The sequence below is a fragment of the Protopterus annectens genome, chromosome 1.part0 (assembly GCF_019279795.1).
Source record: "Protopterus annectens isolate FY-2018-M chromosome 1.part0, PAN1.0, whole genome shotgun sequence".
Lineage (NCBI taxonomy): Eukaryota > Metazoa > Chordata > Ceratodontiformes > Protopteridae > Protopterus > Protopterus annectens.
The window spans coordinates 1,870,832,273-1,870,852,272 of NC_056725.1; the positions used below are offsets into that span (position 1 = coordinate 1,870,832,273).

The window sequence follows — 20,000 nt, forward strand, 5'->3', positions numbered from 1 at the left end:
AGGACATACACTATCGTAATTATTTGCTATGGCTAATGAACTTTTGCAAATTTTTGAAGAAAAATTATAGAACTGAAGGCTTCTCCATTAATAGCTATGATCAGTCAAAGATACATTTGCTACTGATATTCAATTGCCTACAAGTGACATAAATCAATTCTTCTTCTTCTTCTTTCGGCTTTTTCCCGGTCAGGGGTCGCCACAGCGGATCACCTTGTCCGCACATTGAATGGCAGTGGAGTTTTACGGTGTCGAGTTGCCAGCCCGGCGCCCAACCTTCCACAGAAGGCACACTCACACTCACACGCACACCTAGGGCCAATTTAGAGTGTCCAATCCACCTGCAGCATGTCTTTGGGATGTGGGAGGAAACCGGAGCACCCGGAGGAAACCCACGCGACCACAGGGAGGACATGCAAACTCCGCACAGAAGGCACCCCAACCGGGGATCGAACCGGAGAACCTCTTGCTGTGAGGCGGCAATGCTAACCACTGCACCACCGTGGCCGCCCTACAAGTGACATAAATCAATAGATTAATATTATTAATCTGACAACAGCTTAAGGATGAAAATCATAAGACAGAAAACGTATTATTAAATCAGCAAAGGAACCCTTTATTAACAAATAATGTATAAAAAGAAAAAAATTTAAATACATAGTGATAATTATATCAAAAGATATTGTCAAATTAAATTATGATAGTTTAATAGATACCTTACATTTACAAAAAATGTATACTTTTTAAATTTGAAGATTTTATATTTACAAAAAATGTATACTTTTTAAATCTGAAGATCAATTAATGCTAATTAAAATTATACTATTATCAAAAATGTTGTTTTACAAACACCACTTCTAGACAAATCTATAACAAAAAATTAGAGCAGATACTGGTGACCTTTCTGCTGTATCACTCAAAACCTAGAAATGCACATGCAAATCTCATTAGGATGTGGGACAACTGGAAAATGAATGGGCTTTCCAAATACTGAAGCATATGCTTTGGCATCAAAGTTTAAAAAACTATGTTACTAGACACACAATGCTTGTATTATCCAATTAAAAATAAATTCACAAAAGCATTTCTGATGGTTCAAATCTGAATGCTAGTCCAGGTGCATTACAATAAATGCTTTTGGCTTTGAACTACTTTATTAGTAGTTAATATATAAAAATATTACTAGATCAAATTACTAATTCGGTTTTTGACATTTCAGATATTAGGGATACAACATTAAAAAGTAGATGAACATTTTTCCCATAGCATACTCTTAAGGAAATTCTTAAAGTAATTTTAATACGATGGAGCTTATGAAAAATGGTTATCTACTGGCTTATGGAACTGCTCTATGTGCAAAACTATCAACTGATAATCTTACATGGGCTAATAACTTGGATGTCACTAGATGGATTACAATACAAAGTATTACACTTATATTAATAGATAAAACACTGCTAATGTCAGAAAAGTTATTGCCCCTTTTATTAGATTATCTTTACAAAATAATAAGAGACACCAAAACATAAAAAATATTTACTTAATTTTATGCAAGACGATCCTTAATACATACACATCTATGAAGACTAACTACGGGATTTTATTTTAACAAAAAAAAAAGATTTAAAAGACGTTAATTATGAAAATAAAATGTTAATTCTGAAGTGCGTTAGCATGACATTTAGATTGAGTGGAAAGTCTTCACCTGGCAAATGTACACTGAGCATTTATAATACCATAATAGGTTCATAGATTAGTACTAGGCTAACTGCCCTTGCGAGCCATTTTAAGCCTAGCCAATTATCCCTTGTGAGACTCGAACCCTGTACCTTGTGTTTGTAAGGCAAACACCTTAACCATTAGGCCACCCTCCCAACCCATGAGAAAGAAGTTAGAGGTATTTTCCTGTAGCTGTAATAAAAATATATAAAAGCAGCTTAAAAACTACATACACTATGGGAAGATTCAGTCATTTTTCAGCGTGCAGTGGTCAGATAATTGTAAACTGACTAGATCTTTGATTCTTGCCTATGATCGAGTTCCTGGATGTATCAAGCAATCATGATTACCATTATTATGGGGATTTTAGCAACAACTAGAAACATAACTACTAAGAACTGCAATAATACTAGTCTTTTTAAGAGGTTCTTGAGTTAGGCACAAAGTCACAAAGAGACAAAAGTTATAAAATTCAGCATTAAACTTTAAATACTGGACAAAATTGAGTATTAGAAAACAAGGGATGAATGATTCAATAATTATTTTGATAAACTGTATAATCCAATGTCAAACTTTATTGTGAAACCATTGTTTAGCGGTAGCATTGTCGCCTCACAGCAAGAGGTTCTCCCCTTCGATTCTCGGCTGGAGCGCCTTCTGTGTGGAGTCTGCATGTCCTCACCGCAGTGAAGTGGCGTTCGAAAGACATGCGTGAAATGGGCGTGCCTTCACTGAAGGTTGGGCGTTGAGCTGGCACCTCGACACAGTAAAAATCTACTGCCAATCATTAGCGGACCAGAGTTCCGCCATGGCGACCCCTAACTGGGAAAAGCTGAAAGAACAACAACTGTATATATTTTGCAGTGAATGGCTTCTTATAGTAATTCATTAAGAAAAATTAAAAAAAAAGAATATTAGAAACTGGATAGGCTGTTTTAGACCTTTGCCAGAAACTTGTTTAGGCATCAACTAAGAGCTTCCTCCTTTAAGGCAGCCTTTCCTGATGAAAGCAATCTGTTTATAGCTCTACGTTTACAACACTCTGCAGTTTCAAGACTGCATCCAAATATGACAACCACTAAGCAGATGGTCTTTCTCCAGAGTCTAACTTTAAGGCACAGTTGTTAGCTAGATCAAAGGTGGTAACGTTAATTTTACAACAACAAAGCTAGGGCCCCAACCTCGGACAATGGGGAACTAAGTTTTCTATGTGGTCTTAGGTGAAGCATACCCATAAAAAGAAATCCAACTATGAGGCAGGCAAAGGCAAGAGTGTTCATTAGTGAGCAGATTGAAACAGGCAAAATAAGAACCTTCAAAATGCCACATGTCAGGCCTGCATTAAACAAGATTACATAGCTGAGAAACTGCTTTGTTACAGCATTTCTAATGGAGTCTGGAAAGATGCACAACAGCAGGGGAGTTTCTTCCATTTGCCAGGCAAGATTTCTGGGTTGTAAGCCTATGCCCCCCTACAGAATGGCCAAGTACATCTGGTGAGCAATGATCCAAGAAATGCATCAGGGACCCAAGCTCTATGCAGTTGTTGTGAAGCTGTTGACATTAGGTATACCAAAGTGCCCCTGTGGTGGGTTGACAGGGTGGAAAACAAAAGTAGCAGGAGGGGCCTTCCCTTACTTCATTTGACGGAGAATGGAGTACTAGGTTGCCATGACCAGAATGGGGTTATCAGTATCAAACTTGCCCAGTTTTCCCTCGTTTTTACAAATACTCCTTCAATTCCAGGGAAAAGACAGTTACTGCAGAGGTTTTTATGAATGGCCATCTCACACAGAATTAGTCTGACTGGTAATTTTGAGGAAGCATAAATGCGTCCCACCTCTATCTGACCCCAAAACCATATAACATACAAATTAGGATCCATGGTTGGCGGACGATCTACCAATGCACTCACCTATGGGGAAATGCAGGCTGCCTGCAATATATTGTTCTTCTGGAAAGCCAGTTTCACATGATCATGGACAGCCTGCAGAGCGTGTGTGTGTGTTCCTCCTTGCTTATGTATCACAATCATGGTGTCCATAACAATTCTAAAGACACCATGGCACTCATGCACTACACGAAAGCCTGAAGGGTGAGGATTAGTGTCAATATTTCCTCAATATGGATATTCACAGGTCTTGTCTTTGTAAGTCCAACTTTTCTGAGTTCTGGGGGTACCTGGATGTGCCCTCCCTAGTCTCAAATGCCCCATCTGTCATCAGGGTTTAGAAACTCCTGCAGCACAATAAGTCATCCATGAGCTCCAGAGGACTAGGTTCACCCATCAACTTTTTGTTTCAGAGTGGCTGGGAAAAGAAGTAGCTCTCGGTCTGGAAAGCTCTTGTGCATTTAGCACAGGATCCTCAGATATGTACCACTGAGTTTCTCTCATTCTTGCTTTTGTTGCTGTGCACTGAGGACAGCAGTCTTCCCCAGAGGGGGTAAAAAAGCAAATTCTATTGAATACTGCCCTAAGAAATGTCTTTTATTATTTTTTTTTTTTTATGGAAGAAGGTAGGCAGCCTCTTCTTAGTTGCTCTTGAAAAAGGGTTTGAATTATGCTCTCACCCAGGTAAGAATAACTATGAAGATCCTGTAAGAGTGTGGTGGACAAAACATAGAACCTAGTACTTGGTGAATACTGTGAAACAGGGAAATGCGGAAAGGGTAAAGAATGGAAATGGAAGCATTGGAATTTTGCCAGACATCTGAGGATTTTTGTGACACCAAATGAGGATGATGTGTATGTAGGCAGGCATCTTTATTATGCAATGGGTGCATCAGTATTTGGGGCAATAAGAGGGAGAGCAAGGAATGAACAGTGAGAATTTAGAACTTTTAACTTTTTTCCTTTGGAAACAACTTTGAATAGTCCAAGATGAGTCTCCAAGGTTTATCCTTTAAAAAAATAAGTCATGAGATTATTATTAGTTATTCAACTGATTAACTACTTGTATATGGTAAATTACTGGTGTCAGATGATTTTATCAGGTAACAGTAATTTAAGACTGGTTGTTTTTTTGCTTACAGTTCATTCTTAAGAACTTTTGTAATGAGTAAATGACTTTTTAATAAAACAGCTATTTATTTTGGTGTTAAGTTTTACTTTTGGGTGTCATCTGTGCTTTTTTGTTTTGAGCAGTTTTGGTTTACCACAGTTACTCTGTTTAGCTGTATTCTTTGTTTTTTAATGTTTATCCTTTCCTGGAAGTAGGAGCAGTATGAAGTAAAATCATGTTCCTTCCTCTTCTGATAGAACTCTGCCTACTGCAGCTGATTACTAGTGGTTCTAGCACTCAACCTTCTGATACTGGAGATGGACATACATGAGGCATTCCAAAAATGGCGAGAAACATATGAACTCTGTTAGTTCTTGTATAAATGCCTGTGATTATTGTGAATCAAAGAGCAGTAAAAAAAGACAGTCTTCCTCATTAGGTGGTGGGGATGCAGTCTGTACTGTGGGGGGCAGTGTCCTGACAAGCAAGAAGCCCACTGTCCATTTCCCTGTCAAACTATTTACCACAGTCTCTTCCACCTCTTTAGCAGCCTCTTTTTGAAGGCTTTATTTTGTTTACATTGTTTAGCCAAGATCAGTTTTCAATAAAAAGACATTGCTTAATGAAAACATCTTGTTTATATTTGGGAATAACAGAGTGGAATAATTAGCATGCCACATGCACAGTTTTGACGTTTTTCCTCCTACCTTTTAAAATTTCCTGGGATGGAGAACCAAATGAAAGATACTGGTTTAAAGAAGTACTGGGGACTTGCCTCGTTTTATCTTCTGGCAAAGCCTGGGTCTTTAACCAGTACCTCAGAGGAAGCCAAGTTGACAGATTCAACTGTGTCATCACAGCCCCATTTGACTGCATGTTTTTCCACTTTCAGTGTGGTTTGATGAATTCAAGCAGTCTATAACTTAACAGGACAACTGCATTACTTTGGAGCGGTTAAAGGATGAGCCCCATACTTTTGATCATTAAAAAAGGGTCTTAGCAGCTTCTTCCCCACTTTGGCAGTTCTGTCTTAAATCAGCTTTGTCAGCATACACCACCTAAGGGCTTAATGAAATACCATCATATGTCACCATTGATCTTACAGAATTTTGCCTATCACATTGAAGGAAAACACAGCAAGGTACATGTAGTTGTTACTGTCACTCACTGAGGACAAAACGTTCTTTCCTTCCCCTAGGACCATGAATCTATTGAACCGTGTGTAAGCCAGAAAAAACACTTGACAGCAACTGAGCTCTGCAAAATAGGAAATATGATATTCAGTCTCTCAGAGGAGGACAAGACCTAAACTCACAAAATCCCACTTTTTAAAATAAGCTATTTGCACTTCTGCAAAATATTTATGCATACTGTGGAACACGTATATGGAAAGCAAATATGCAAGAGTCACTGTAAACCAGTCACTGATTTTTATACATTTGCAAATGGAGTATTTCTTACTGCTTTTATTCTAACTAAATGGAACTCTGATTTGATGGGAAAGATTAAGACACAATCTCAAAAACTGCACCAAAAGCATCTTTCCAACAAAAGTTCACATCAGACTGTCTGCCCCATAAGGACATTCAGGAACACACAAAAACTTTAGTTATTGTGACACTGGCGGGCTTGGATTGAGTAAATCTTCATAAGATAAAAAAAAATGTCTTATCAGTCTCTGCCCACAACACTCCTTTAAGGAGGCATGAAGTTTCTGTCACTTCCAACATCTCATGTATTTAAAAATTGATGACTCTAATGCCAAAAAGGTGGCTGAAGTACATACATTTTAACCACAACTAATATGCTGTTTTCTTAATTGTTAATGAAGATGTTAAAAGAAGAAGCCATTGTGTGGCTCATGAGCATATCTAAGGGGCAACAGCAAGGTCAGCATTAAAATTCTTACAAAGATATTTTACCCTTGCCTCCATATGGTACATTTATTGGATTTCCAAAGAGCTGAAGGTTGGGAATCTGTTCTTAGATAGGCATTTTCAAAGGCATTCTCAAATCCTTGAAAAACTGGTGGGACAACTGTTGGTTTAAGTTCAGCTATATCTAGTAATTCAAGGTACCTTTTTGTGGGAATCAGATAGCAATTTTGGTCCTAATTTAAAAAGTGTTGCCTCGTCACACTCTGGTTTTAACAAGGACAGACCTGAGGATGTCCTCTGACAGTTCAGAGGATTTAGGCTCTGTGCTGTTAAACTTTATGTTGTGAAAAGTACAGAGTTTGATTCTTCCCAGCCCCCCATTTGCCTACTGTATGACTGAGTAAAACACTTAACCACACAGTGCTCCTGGGTTGCCCCTGAAAAGGAATACTTTGTCAAGTGGGCTTACACAGTTAAAAAAAGCAAAAAATATACACCAAGGTGGAATGCATCTACATGGAGTAGTCTCTCCTCTTCACAGGAGTTCACAATGATGAAAGGACCACTGAGGGAGTTCTTCTCATCTTAGCTAGGGTAAGTTACTTAAACTTCAAAATTCTACAAAAGGAAAGGAAAGGGAGATTAACCCCCTGTCAAGCCATAACATACGACTCTGGAAACCAGAATCAACCAAAAAAGGGTGTTGACGGATCTGGAGTAATACAGGAGATGTCCAAAAAGAAGAAAATAGGCAGCAACTGCAGGCTTCTGTTGCTAAAATCTGTTTAAAGTTACAAAGTATGACAACTTAACCTTTTGCTACAGGTTCCTGCCCAAAAATGGAAGGTCTAGTAAGGAAAAAACATCCAAAAGGCATTTGTTATATGGTCATGTGCTGGCCAAAACCAGAAACCTAAAAAAATATAATTTGACTGCGATGCAGCAATAAACTTTAGTCAGGTCTGCCAAAGTACAGAGAATGACATGCTTTGACACTTGGAAGCATAAAAGGACTATGTCCTGGAGATGAGAGCTTACCAAAGAGTGCCTCCATAGAATCAAAATACTCAGCCACTACAGATCTGATGAAGTCTTTACAGTTTCACATTAACACACCTTACCTACTTCTTTACACACCAGTTTTGTATGTTTTTTTTACATTTCCCTCTCACATTTGGGTTTATGCTTTATAAGAATATCAAACAGAAGTTATCTGTGCAGAGGATGTTGAAGAGATCGCATCCCTTGGCTTAAAGTCAAGAGTCTTTGGTATTCTAGTAGGGCTTTCATATTACTAAGTCTACTTTTAGGATAATCCTGCTTAATATAAGGCAGCTTTTTGCAAGTCAAACTGGGGTGTTATTCCCTCAGACAGAATGGAATAGTGAAGGTAGAAATCCTTCAGTGGCTGTATCAGCTACAAGTACATTTATTGGCAATACTTCCAGGGGTATCCCTCAGCTTCAGAAAAACTGCAAGATTCCATTCAAAATAAGCAAAGTTAACAGCCTTTGGAACTCTACAAAACTATTAAAGAATCACAATAAAGTAGGAAAAATTTTCCAAAAGGGTATTTATTGCTCTGAAAGTCACCTGAACAACAGAAACAGGCTGACTACCAAACATTATAATTACATAAAAAAATAATTTTTACTTCTACCCACTATCCTACTTGCGTCTGGTGTGAGGATGAGAGACCAGCCTTGTAGATGTCTAAAGCTCCAGAAAATAGGCAGGGTAGGAAGACTTTTGCCTGCTGCCAAACTCCCAATCTGTGACAAGCTACACTACAGCAGTGATATCTGTGATGAACTTCCCACTTTTCCTCTTGCATCTGGCACTCTCACTTTGTCATGTGTTTTGAGTACAGATACCCTGAAAATGAACAGGTCTGGGGAGTTTCGTGTTTTATGCTGCAAATTAGTAACAATTAATTGATAATTGATTAAGGCCACTAGGACTACCTGTATGGTTTAAGGTGATCCTTCACTTTTTGCCAATGAGGTATCAGAATTAAATTACATTCTTGCTTCCCTTAGCTTAAACGGACTAGAAAACATAAAACACTTGAAGAAACAAACTAAAGTTAGATAGAGGAGCTGTCTGACATAAAATGGGCAACAGCATAAAAAGAAAAAAAATCTTTTTATACAGTTACCATTTTTTTTTTTTTTTTTTTTTTTTTACTTTAGGTACTACTACTGAGCAGGCACACTTTTTTTTCCACATCTGCAATTCAGTGGCTACACAGAAGTGACACAAAGTATTAGTGCTTTAAAAGAAATACTGATGGATATTTGACTACCATAGAATTCTACATATGGAAGGCAGTATTATAAATACACTGCAACAGTGAATCGAATTATACCAAACTAGCATCTGGTACAGTACATTACCACAAATACAAATGCTGAGCAATTTCTCAGCTTCTTGTATTTTCATATTTCCACTAAAGACAGATCATCACCTAATTCAAAGACTTAACCAGTAGCAGACCTGCAAATGTTTGTGTGCAAAACTTTGTCACCCCATCCGAAGACTTTACTTTTAACAGTCATCTCCACCTGCTACTTTCCTGCATTAGAGCGGCCTTCAATTGACAGTTTGACCTCCTGGGGTATAAACAAGGGTCGCAATGAGGGCGAGCTTGGATTTTCATTCAGTAAACTATATCTCTGGAAGCCAGGGGCTGACCAGCGTTGCTGGAAAGATGTTGCTGATGAACCCTCTCTACTAGGAGGTGGAGTGCGAGTATTACGAGTTGTGCCATCCCTCAGCAGCTCGTCATTATCATTTGTGCTTCTCTCTGCTTGAAGAGTCAGCACAGAAGAACCACAATCTCCCTCTATTTCAGCTGTTCTCTCTCTCAAAGATGCTGCTAGATCAATGGGTTGGCAGGCAGTTTGCCCTGAAGAATTCCCCCCAGGAGCTTGTAAACTAAGTGATATGCACACATCTCCAACTTGAAGTTGATGACAGGAAAGTCCAAAAATCTGAGCTGTTCTCAAAGGGTTGCAAGATGACCAGCCCTGTCCATAAACAAAAAACGGGTGTTCGGGTGGAACATCAATATTTACTTTACTTTGTTGCTCTCCAACTATGAAATGCAATGAAACATATCCAGACCGTGAGCTTTCTTTAACATCAACTAAAGTACTAGAATCAATCTTCAAGCTTCCAGTTATTTCAGCACTACGCACAAAATCATGAGTTTGCAGATCTTCAACACGTTTCAGTTCACCTGTAGCTAACTGGATAATTGCACCTTTCATGAAATGTGATGGAAGGCTTGTGGGCTGATGAGATCGGACAGAATGGTCCTGACGTGGTATAGGTGATGACTCAACTATGGGATCCATGAGTTTTTCAACACAGACTTTTGTCTGGGTATCTAAACTGCCTGCATCTGTTACAGATTCTACAGAGGTTTTGATTAAAGCACGTTCTGCATTAACTGGAATTAAAACAGACTGACCGCTGGCTAAAACTGTTGCTTTATGCAAATCCTTGTACATCTGGTTTCTGTGCTCATCTTGCTTCTGAGAATATACGGTCCTGGAAATATCCTCAGTAGATGACAATGTAACTGGGGTTCTGTGGTCAGCAGGAATTGATGGATTCTTTAACTGATTTTGGATCTTTGCATTCTGAGAAAGATTTAAGGGACTTAAATCCCCTTTCCTGGAACTTAAAGTAACATAGTGGTCCTGAGAAGCTAAGCCTCCTACAACCTGCTGAACCTCTAAATCTGTATCAGGGGTATTTCGATGCACTGAGGAGACCACCTCATTCTTTGAAAGTGCACAAAATGACAAGCTGACATCATCCGGCTTATCTTTTACCCGAGATACAGTAACATGATTACCAGTCTTACAACCAACAGCGCAGGAATTTGTGATTTCCTTTGGCTCACTCACTGAGTTTTGGTCTAGCTGCTCCTCTTCTTCACCAGGAGATGACACACACACATTCTCTTTTTCTCTTACCACTTGAGGTACTTGCCTGTTTTCTACTAAAATCTCAGGGCTCTGTCCTGCAACAGCAACTGAAGTATATGCAGGATTGAGTCCTGAAGAATGATAATATACTGGAACTCTTCCTCTGGCAACCTCAACCTGCAAAGCTCCATCTGGTGGACTGGCGACAGGCAAAGTAGTAGAAAGAACTTTTGCAAAAGCAGGTGAAGAAGTCTGTGGTGGGGAAGTTACTCCTTCAGAAATTATGGAAGGGAATGGCACTAGATGGGGAACATGTGATGCTGAGATACCTCCTGAAGGAGAAATAAGCTGACTTGTCAGAAAGCCAGGGGGGACTGCATAGGGAACTGCATATGGAGAGCTCAGAAACTGCAAAGATGTGTGTGGTATTTGAGCATAGTGAATGGGTGGATAAGGAATTCCAGCATGCTGGATAAGTGGAGATGCAACATTATATGCAGAAGAAAGTTGACTCATACTAACAACTGGATGCAGACTTGTAGGAGAGTAGTTTGCAGATGGCAGAGCAACTTTATAAACCATGCCATACTGATCAACTGTGACACCAGTAATGCCTTCAACATTGTCACATCCAATGCTGTATCTTACTCCTGGTTGGCTCTGTCCAGTTAGTACTACACTCCTTGGCCAGTCACCATTGTCACTTGCTGGTGTGTTATTTCCAGAACAGCTTGCATTTCTTCCTAGTTCTTCACTCTCAGGGTTGCTCTGTGGTAGATCTCTCTTCTTTGGTGGAAGACATTCTTGGTTTCTTTCATGAGAAGGTTTCATATTGCCAGTTAATTTGCCTTAGACTATTTTTTTTGTATCTACTCTCTAAGGCATATCTGTAGTATAAATCTGAATTTACGCCTGAATCCTCCTGCTGCTAATTGCATGCTGCTCACCTGTTAAAGAAAATAAAACTAGATCAATACCAGACTATACAATACTTTCTTATACATAATAGCTACAATTAAGTACTTCAATGATCAGACAATGAAAACTTAAAGGGGAACTAACAATATTTAACTTAATAAAATTAGGTTAATGTACTTACTGCATACAAAGTGTGATTCCTGCAGCCACTAAATGTGTAGTACTTGACCACAAATCACCAAATATACATATATAAAGACAATGAAGACCAACAGTGCAAAACAACAAAAATGAAAGCCACTAGGACAGAAAAACACAAATGCACAAGTCATGAATTTAATACATACTTGCAAAATCCTACAATTAAAAGTAAAACATGCTGAAAAGTAGTGTCTATAGGAGGAAAGCTAACTTAGGGTACTTCACCCTCTTTGTTTTAACTTACTTACTCTGTTGCTTTTTCTTAATGGATTTGTGACCAGGATGTTTAAAGGCCTAACCTCACAACTATACAATCTTCACGCACTTATTTTCCTGCAGCCACACGATATGACTAAGGGCTGCAGGGAACGTACACTACAACTCAATCATCGATACAGCAGAAGTCACAAAATCCCATTACCTACTGTGAAGAAACCAGGTTATGACCAAAGTTGAACTCAAGGGACATCTAGAGCTTAAAAAACAATGGAGAAACAAGACATTTGAATGCTGTCTGGCAGTTAGTTGACAGAATTAAGCTGTTACCAAGCTGTTTCCTCTGGTCCAGAAGTGCAAAGTTTGATTGCCTCAGCCACCATTGCCTGTGTGACTCTGAGCAAGTTACTTAACCACATACTGCTCCTGGGCTGTGTCTCAAAAAGGTCTATGGAGATCAGTGCTTTACCTCAGAAAACAAATACAAGATAAATAAAATAAATACCTTTGCCATGATGGCAATAGCATAATAGTACATACTGTGCATTGTATAACATTCCAGCTCATTTTAAATAACTAAAAGAAATAGGATGCTCTCATCCACCCCCATTTGACCATGATCATCTTTAAAAGTGCAAATTTAAAAATATAAATATTTGGCATAAATACTGCCAATATACCTTACAAAATTCAACACGTCAATGCTCAGCTAACATCTAAAACATTTTAGACAGGCAAAAGAGAAAAGTACTACAACAGAGTGACAAGAAGGGGTAGAAGGTTCCTGATATACTGCTGCAGTTACTCCAAGTCTAATGTTTTAAAATGATGGAGACATTCCTGACCAAACTTATTCTAGTCTACAAAAATAAAACCTCATCAGCTTAATCTACTGAGTAGACAGAGAGAGAGAGCATTTGGGAAGGCCTATCCCTTAGTTTATCAACCTTAAAATTATTGTGTTTCATTCCTTCCCACTTAAGCAAAAAAATTGCACTTTATTCATCTGTTTTTACTGTATTTGTGTTTCTTCCTATTTTACTACTTTATTTTGCTTTTGCTGCCTGTTCTTAAAAGTACTCAATTGCATTTATCCTGCTTCATTTATTACTGCTTGTTAGTAGTCTAATTAAATTGTAACTGTTATTCTAAGCCTTTTGGTTTAACCACTTGGGCTTCAGACCAGTTGTTTTACATTAAGAAGGTTTGCGGTCTGCACTCTTGTGGCAGGACAGGTAGCTTACATCCTTCTAAGTTGGGAGTTGCTAACTGAAGGCTTAGTGTCTATTATTCTAAATGTGTATTAGTTCTGGTTTAAGCACTTGGGCTTCAGGCCAGTTATTTTACATTAAGAAGGTTTGTGGTCTGCACTCTTGTGGGACGCAAGGGTAGATTCTGCCCTTCTGAGCTGGGAATTTCTGGTTAAAGGCTTATTGTGCCTGATTATCTGAACTGTTTCTTTCTGAAATTGGTGCACCTTGTTTTCTGTAGCATAGACTAGATTCAGACCTGTTGAGTCTAGCTTTGTTTATATAACTTGAGCACTAATCCAAGACATATTTTTTGGAGAAGTTCCCCTGCACCCTAGTGGCAGGAGTTTGCAGTTCGAACTTGTCTTGATTGAAGACTGCTGGAAAAGGGATCAGTTTTGAGCTTTTTTTACTGGTTTAATTGGGTAATTTGTTTAAATACGTTTGCTACTGTCTTATATATATATATATATATATATATATATATATATATATATATATATATATATATATAAATGCACTTTATTCATCTGGTTTTACTGTATTTGTATTTCTTCCTACTTTATTGCTTTATTTTGCTTTTGCGGTCTATTCTTAAAAGTACTTAATTGCATTTACTCTGCTGCATTTATTACTGCTCGTTAGTAGCCTGATTAAATTGTGTTAGTTTAAGCACTTGGGCTGCAGGCCAGTTATTTTACATTAAGAAGGTTTGTGGTCTGCACTCTTGTGAGAGGAGAGAGTAGATTCGACCCTTCTAAACTGGGAATTTCTGGTTAAAGGCTTACTGTGCTGCTTATTTGAACTGGTGTGCCTTGTTTGCTGTAGCATCAACTAGATTCAGACATTTGCTACTGTTATATTAAAAAATGCACTTTATTCATCTACCTTTACTGTATTTGTGTTTCTTCCTACTTTATTTTGCTTTTGCTGCCTATTCTTAAAAGTACTCAATTGCATTTATTCTGCTGCATTTATTACTGCTTGTTAGTAGCCTAATTAAATTGTAACTGTCATTCCAAGCCTTTTGGTTTAAGCACTTGGGCTTTAGGACAGTTGTTTTACATTAAGAAGGTTTGTGGTCTGCATTCTTGTGACAGGACAGGTAGCTTACATCCTTCTAAGTTGGGAATTGTTGATTGAAGGCTTAGTGTCTGTTATTCTAAAAGTGTCAGTTCTGGTTTACGCACTTGGGCTTCAGGCCAGTTATTTTACATTAAGAAGGTTTGTGGTCTGCACTCTTGTGGGAGGAGATTAAGGTAAATTATGGCCTTCTGAGCTGGGAATTTCTGTTAAAGGCTTATTGTGCCTGCTTATTTGAATGGTTTCTTTCTGAAATTGGTGCACCTTGTTTACTGTAGCACAGACTAGATTCAGACCTGCTGAATCTAGTTTTGTTTGTATAACTTGAGCACTAATCCAGGCCATCTTTTTTTTGGAGACGGTTCCCCTGCACCCTAGTGGCAGAAATGTAGCTTGTCTGATTGAAGACTGCTGGAACAGGGCTCCGTTTTGAGCTTTTTTATTGGTTAATTGGTTAATTTGTTTACATCAGTTTGCTCATTTGCTACTATTTAAAACAAAAAAAAGTTCTAGCTTGTTTTCCTGCCTTTCATGTTACTAGAGTAGTCCAGATACAGACTTACTGTATTCAGGACTGTATTGTAGTTTCTGAGTTCCTCAGACCTTTCTGTGTTAAAGGGAAGCCTCTCAGCGTATCAGTGGGAGTGGCACGCACTAGGTAGCCTATCTACCACAAGAGGAGTGGTTTCTAGCTCCCTTTTAACTTTCTGCTTTAAAAGCTCATGTTTGCACAGGTTTGCATGCTGTGCAGCATCACTAAGCTAGGGTAAACTATTACTGGTGCCAGAAAGTCTGCCCTTCAATTTTTCCCCTTTGATCTTGCTAGTTCTCTTCGCTCTTGCATTTAACTAGCTTATTCACCTAGCATGTCATCTGGTTTCTTGTGGCAATTATTGCAAAACACACAAGTGCTAACAACACTAAAGATCCTATAAGGAAAACGCTCCAATACTTATTAATAATGACCATCCATCCTGGCATGTCTAAAGGTGAGTTCCCTGTGCTTTCTCCGATTAACCTGGTGAACTTGGGCATTCTGAGGGAGTGTAGCAACTGCCTCAGGCACACAGACAACCCTCTCCTCTTACCTCCCAACACTCAGATTTCTGAGAGATGCACTTGTATACCCAAACTGGAAGATATGCACTCTCCAGCCAAGACGGGAATAGATGATCAAGAGGAGAAGGTCAACACCTGTACTACACCACATGGAATACATAGCCCTCCAGAACACTCACCATCACAGCTCTCACATAAAAATACAAACCACATAACCACCTTCATGGAGGCTCTCAATAGAAATCTACCCAAACAGCAAAGACCTCCAAATCAGAAATGCACTCAACCACCACAACACAGCACAAATCACAAGACGCATAGCTCACCTACACAGTACGCCCTTCAACCTAAGCCCCTAAGGCAAAATAGCTTGCCCAATACACAAATCATAGGTGACTCAACAGTGAGACACACTGATGTACCACTCACTAGGGTGAATAAGGAAAAGGTAACAGTCAGCAGTCAGGTGCCAGGATCCAACACAACACATGCACTCAGGTCACTCTACAACAAGTACAAGTATGACTCTGTCATTGTCCATGTGGGTGTGAATGACCTGAGACGTACCTCCCAGGACTACATGAAGAGAAACATGGAGGAGCTCTCGGATTATGTGCCCCAGGCAGGTATGACCCTAGCCCTGAGCAGCATCCTACCGGTGCCCAAAATGATACCGCAGTACAAGCAGAAAATGATTGAGTTCAACAACTGGCTAAGTTTCTGGTGTCATTCAAAGGGGATCCAGTATCTGACTTCTTGGGATGACATGACTGAGACCTTGATGCTTTGCCAGAAATGGCCTGCATCTGTCACCTCTAGGTTTCTGGATAATGGCTAAGGCTCTTGCCACCCCTATAGTTCCCTTTTAAGGCAGTGTTCCAAAGACCAAATTACCACCATAATAGCTGTAAATAAACGCAATCTGAAGGTCATGCTGCTCAACACTAGAAGTCTAAATCTCAAGATGCACTCGCTCAAAGCTCTCCACAAAATGGAGAATATCGACATTTCTGCTGTAACAGAGACAGTACAGTTGTGCACTTACCATAAATGTAGATGTTCGAGTGCATTCACTGTTGCAGTCATTACAACTGGGTTATCCTGCTGGCAGGCTACCCGCAGTTGGCCTGAATTCCAAAGTCTAGGTCTGGCATCGGTTGCTGTCGCCTCCTCCCTGACGTCAGTGCGCCAGGGGTATAAAAGATGCAGCCGACGCCATTTTCTTTAGTTTTTCTTGCCCCAGGTGTCAGGTGCCCCCAAAAGGGTAGGCTAAAGCTATGTCAATAAAGCACGCATGCACCAAGGTAAATTTTTCCTTCATCTACAAGCAAATACACCACATAGGTTGTATAGAATAGAGAAGTACAGATAAGTTCCAGCAAAGATAAGGGGGATGGTGGGAAGGTAACCTGGACTGCAATAGTGAATACACTCGAACATCTACATTTATGGTAAGTACACAACTGTACTATGTTCATTGTGTTTCACTGTTGCAGTCATTACAATTGGGTTGAATCTCAAAGCTAAGGTTGGGAGGCTGGAGCTAAATAGGATTAGGAGCGGCTATGAGGCCCTGTAGAACTGCAGTGGCAAAGCCTGCCCTGGATTTAGAGTAGAGTGGTAAGTGATAGTGCTTTGTTAAAGTGTGCACTGAACTCCAGGTTGCAGCCTCTAAAATGTCTTTGGTTGGTACTCCTCTGAGGAAGACTGCTGAAGCGGCTGCTGCTCTGGTTGAATGTGGCCTATTGCCCTTAGGCACTGATTTGCCATGTTGTGAATAGCAGAAACGAATGCAATGGCCTATCCACTTTGAAATAGTCTGCTTTGAGATGGCCTTTCCTTGTGATCCTGCAGCATATGCCACTAGTAATTGCTCAGTCTTTCTGAAAGCTTTGGTTCTGTACAAGTAGAAGCGCAGCTGTCTGTGTATGTCCAAAGAATGCAGAAGTCTCTCACCCTTATTCTGTGGGTATGGGTAAAAGTTAGGCAAATTAATAGTTTTGTTAAGGGCCACACTGGACACTACCTTAGGCATAAATGTCGGGTCTGTCCTCAGAGAAACCCTATCTGGATTGAAAATGATAAAAGGTTCCACAGCCATGAGTGCCTGTAGCTCTTGAGACTCGTCTTACAGAGGTTATTGCTAGGAGCAGAGCTGTTTTCCATGATAACAAATTTATATCAGCTGAAGAGGCTGGCTCAAAAGGAGGCAGGGTGAGTTTTTCCAAGACATAATTGATGTACCATGCAGGACCTGGTGATCTCCTTGGAGGCCTTAAGTTTTTGGCTCCTCTGAGGTACTGCCTTAATAAAGGACGAGAAAAAATAGGTGGGTCTGTATTGTAATGAGCTGAAATGGCAGAGACATGAATCTTAATTGATGAAAAGGGTAGGCCTTTGTCCAGCATCTCAGTTAAATATTGCAAAATCTGAGGAATATTTGGTACAGTTGTGTCAATCCCTTGTGCCTGGTTCTAAGCACAGAATCTCTTCCATTTTTCAGCATAAGATTTTCTGGTACTAGGCCTCCTGGCCTCCAAAATAACAGCCATCACCGCTTTAGAGAGAGGTGTGTTTTGAATTACTACATTATCCACCATGCTGCCAGATTTAAGGTCTTGAGTTGGCTGTGCAGGATCAGATTGTTGTGTTGGGACAGTAAGTGAGGAAGTTGAGGTAATGTCCAGGCTGGGTATTGAGACAAGTTCCTTAGGATTGGGTACCAGTGCTGGCGGGGCCAGTCTGGGGCAATCAGTATCATTTTTGGCTTCTCTTGTCTGACTTTTAGGAGTACCTTGGAGAGGAGAGGCAATGGAGGAAAGGCATATACTGTTAAGTTTTTCCAGCTGAAAGATAGCGCATCCACTTTCCATGCTTGCTTCTGATAAGTCCTCGTGCAGAATCTCTTCAGTTGGCAGTTGTGAGGGGAGGCAAATAGATCTATGTCCGGGCATCCCCAATTCCTTGTTATCATGCTGAAGACTTGCAGATCCAATTTACACTCGTGGGGATCCATGAGGTTTCTGCTTAGTTCGTCTGCCAGAGTAGTTATCTTTCCTGGCAGGAATTGTGCCTGCAGATGTACTTGGTAAGTCAATGCTGTGTCCCACAAATTCATGGCTAGTCTGCATAGGGGGTAGGAATGAGTGCCTCCCTGCTAGTTTCTGCACCACATGACTGTAGTACTGTCTGTCTTTATCAGCAGTTGTCAAGATGAAGTAGATCCCCGAAGGCTGTCAGAGCATTCTGAACAGCTAACATCTCTTTTTGGTTGATATGTAGATGCATTTGGTTTGCGGACCATGTGCCCTGAATACATCTTCCTGCCATGTGGGCCCCCCAGGCATAATCTGATGCATCTGTTGTTAATGTCTGCCTGGCTGTGGGTAAAGCAAATGGCTGGCCCTTGTTGTGGTGACAGGCCTTTGCCCACCATCGAAACTCCTGTTGCAAGCAGGGAATAAGGGTAATTATCATTTCCAGGCTGTGGCAATGTTGAGTCCAAATACTTTTTAGATACCACTGAAGTTTCCTCATATGCAGTCTTGCATATGGAATTAGCAGAATGCAGGATGCCATGAAGCCCAAAGCCTGCAGAATTTTTTTCTTGCAGACAACTGGGTCTTTGTTGCCAACATTTTGAAATAAGTAGTCAGTTGCCTTTGTTTGTCTGGCGTGAGATAAGCCATCTGGGCAGTTGTATTTAAGCTTACACCCAGGAATATTATCTCTTGAGAGGGTACTAGTTTTGATTTCTTTTCGTTTACTGTGTACCCTAGGCATGTTAGTAACCTTTTTACAAACGCCAGATGCTGTAGTAGAATGTCCTTGTTCTCCACTTGAATAAGGCAGTTGTCCAAGTAAGGATATGTTTGTATTCCTCTTTGTCTGCAAAATGCAATTACTGGAGCCAGGCATTTTGCGAAGACCCTGGGTGCAGTAGGTAAGCCAAAGGGCAGTGCAGAGAAATGGTAGTGCATTAAGCCAGCTATGAATCTGAGGTATCTTCTGCATGACTGTCTGATTGGGACATGCAGGTATGCCTCTTTTAGGTCTAAAGTCACAAGCCAAGCCTTCTTGCCCAGCATGGGCAGAAGCTGCTGCAGAGTCAACATTTTGTATCCTGGAATATCCAGATATGTGTTTAGAATAGATAGGTCCAGTATTGGTCTCCAGGCTTTGTCCTTTCTGGGCACCAAGAACAGTCTTGAGTAAAATCCTTGTCCCTGCTCTTGCTGTGGTACTTGCTGAATGGCCCTCATGTCCATGAGGGATGACACTTGCTTTTGTGCATCTACCCATTGATTTTTTGGCAGGTCTGGCAAACAGTTTGCCCTTGGCAGGGTGTGAAAATGAAACCTGCAGCCTTGTGACACTATATCCAAGATCCATTTGTCCTAGGTTATTACGTGCCAATTTTGAGAAAAAAGTGCTAGTTTTCCCCCTAAAGGTGCTGCCAGAAGTTAAGTGCTTGGCGTAGGCAGGGGGAAGTCATTGGGACGGTTTCCTGTATGGCTGTGATTTGTCTTCTTCACTTTTGGAGGTAGAAGCACCCTACTGTTTAGACCTGTATGAGCCTTGAGGCTGGGATCTGCCTCTAGGGCATCTGTATCTGCCTCTTTGTGGCCTGTCTGACACTGGAAAGGACCAAATCTTTGTAGGCCAGTGCCTGCTAAATCTTGGAGGCTGTACCTGTAAGAAATCCTTGACTGTTTGCATAGAATTAGCTTTGTCCTC

The 20,000-nt window shown here is 40.1% G+C and overlaps 2 protein-coding genes across 4 annotated transcripts in view; both read right to left on the reverse strand.

Annotated features, from left to right (window-relative positions):
• The window catches only part of NIPBL (NIPBL cohesin loading factor), a 4,951,262-nt gene that overhangs the window by 123,925 nt on the left and 4,807,337 nt on the right, over window positions 1–20,000 (reverse strand). The window lies entirely within an intron of this gene.
• ATXN1L (ataxin 1 like) overlaps window positions 8,155–20,000 on the reverse strand; it is a 303,313-nt gene continuing 291,467 nt past the window's right edge. For all 3 annotated transcript variants that reach the window (XM_044069949.1, XM_044069942.1, XM_044069934.1), the window contains one exon: window positions 8,155–11,483. In XM_044069949.1, coding sequence (XP_043925884.1) covers window positions 9,166–11,367 — 2,202 coding nt within the window. In that variant the 5' untranslated portion in view covers window positions 11,368–11,483 and the 3' untranslated portion in view covers window positions 8,155–9,165. The remainder of the gene's footprint in view (window positions 11,484–20,000) is intronic.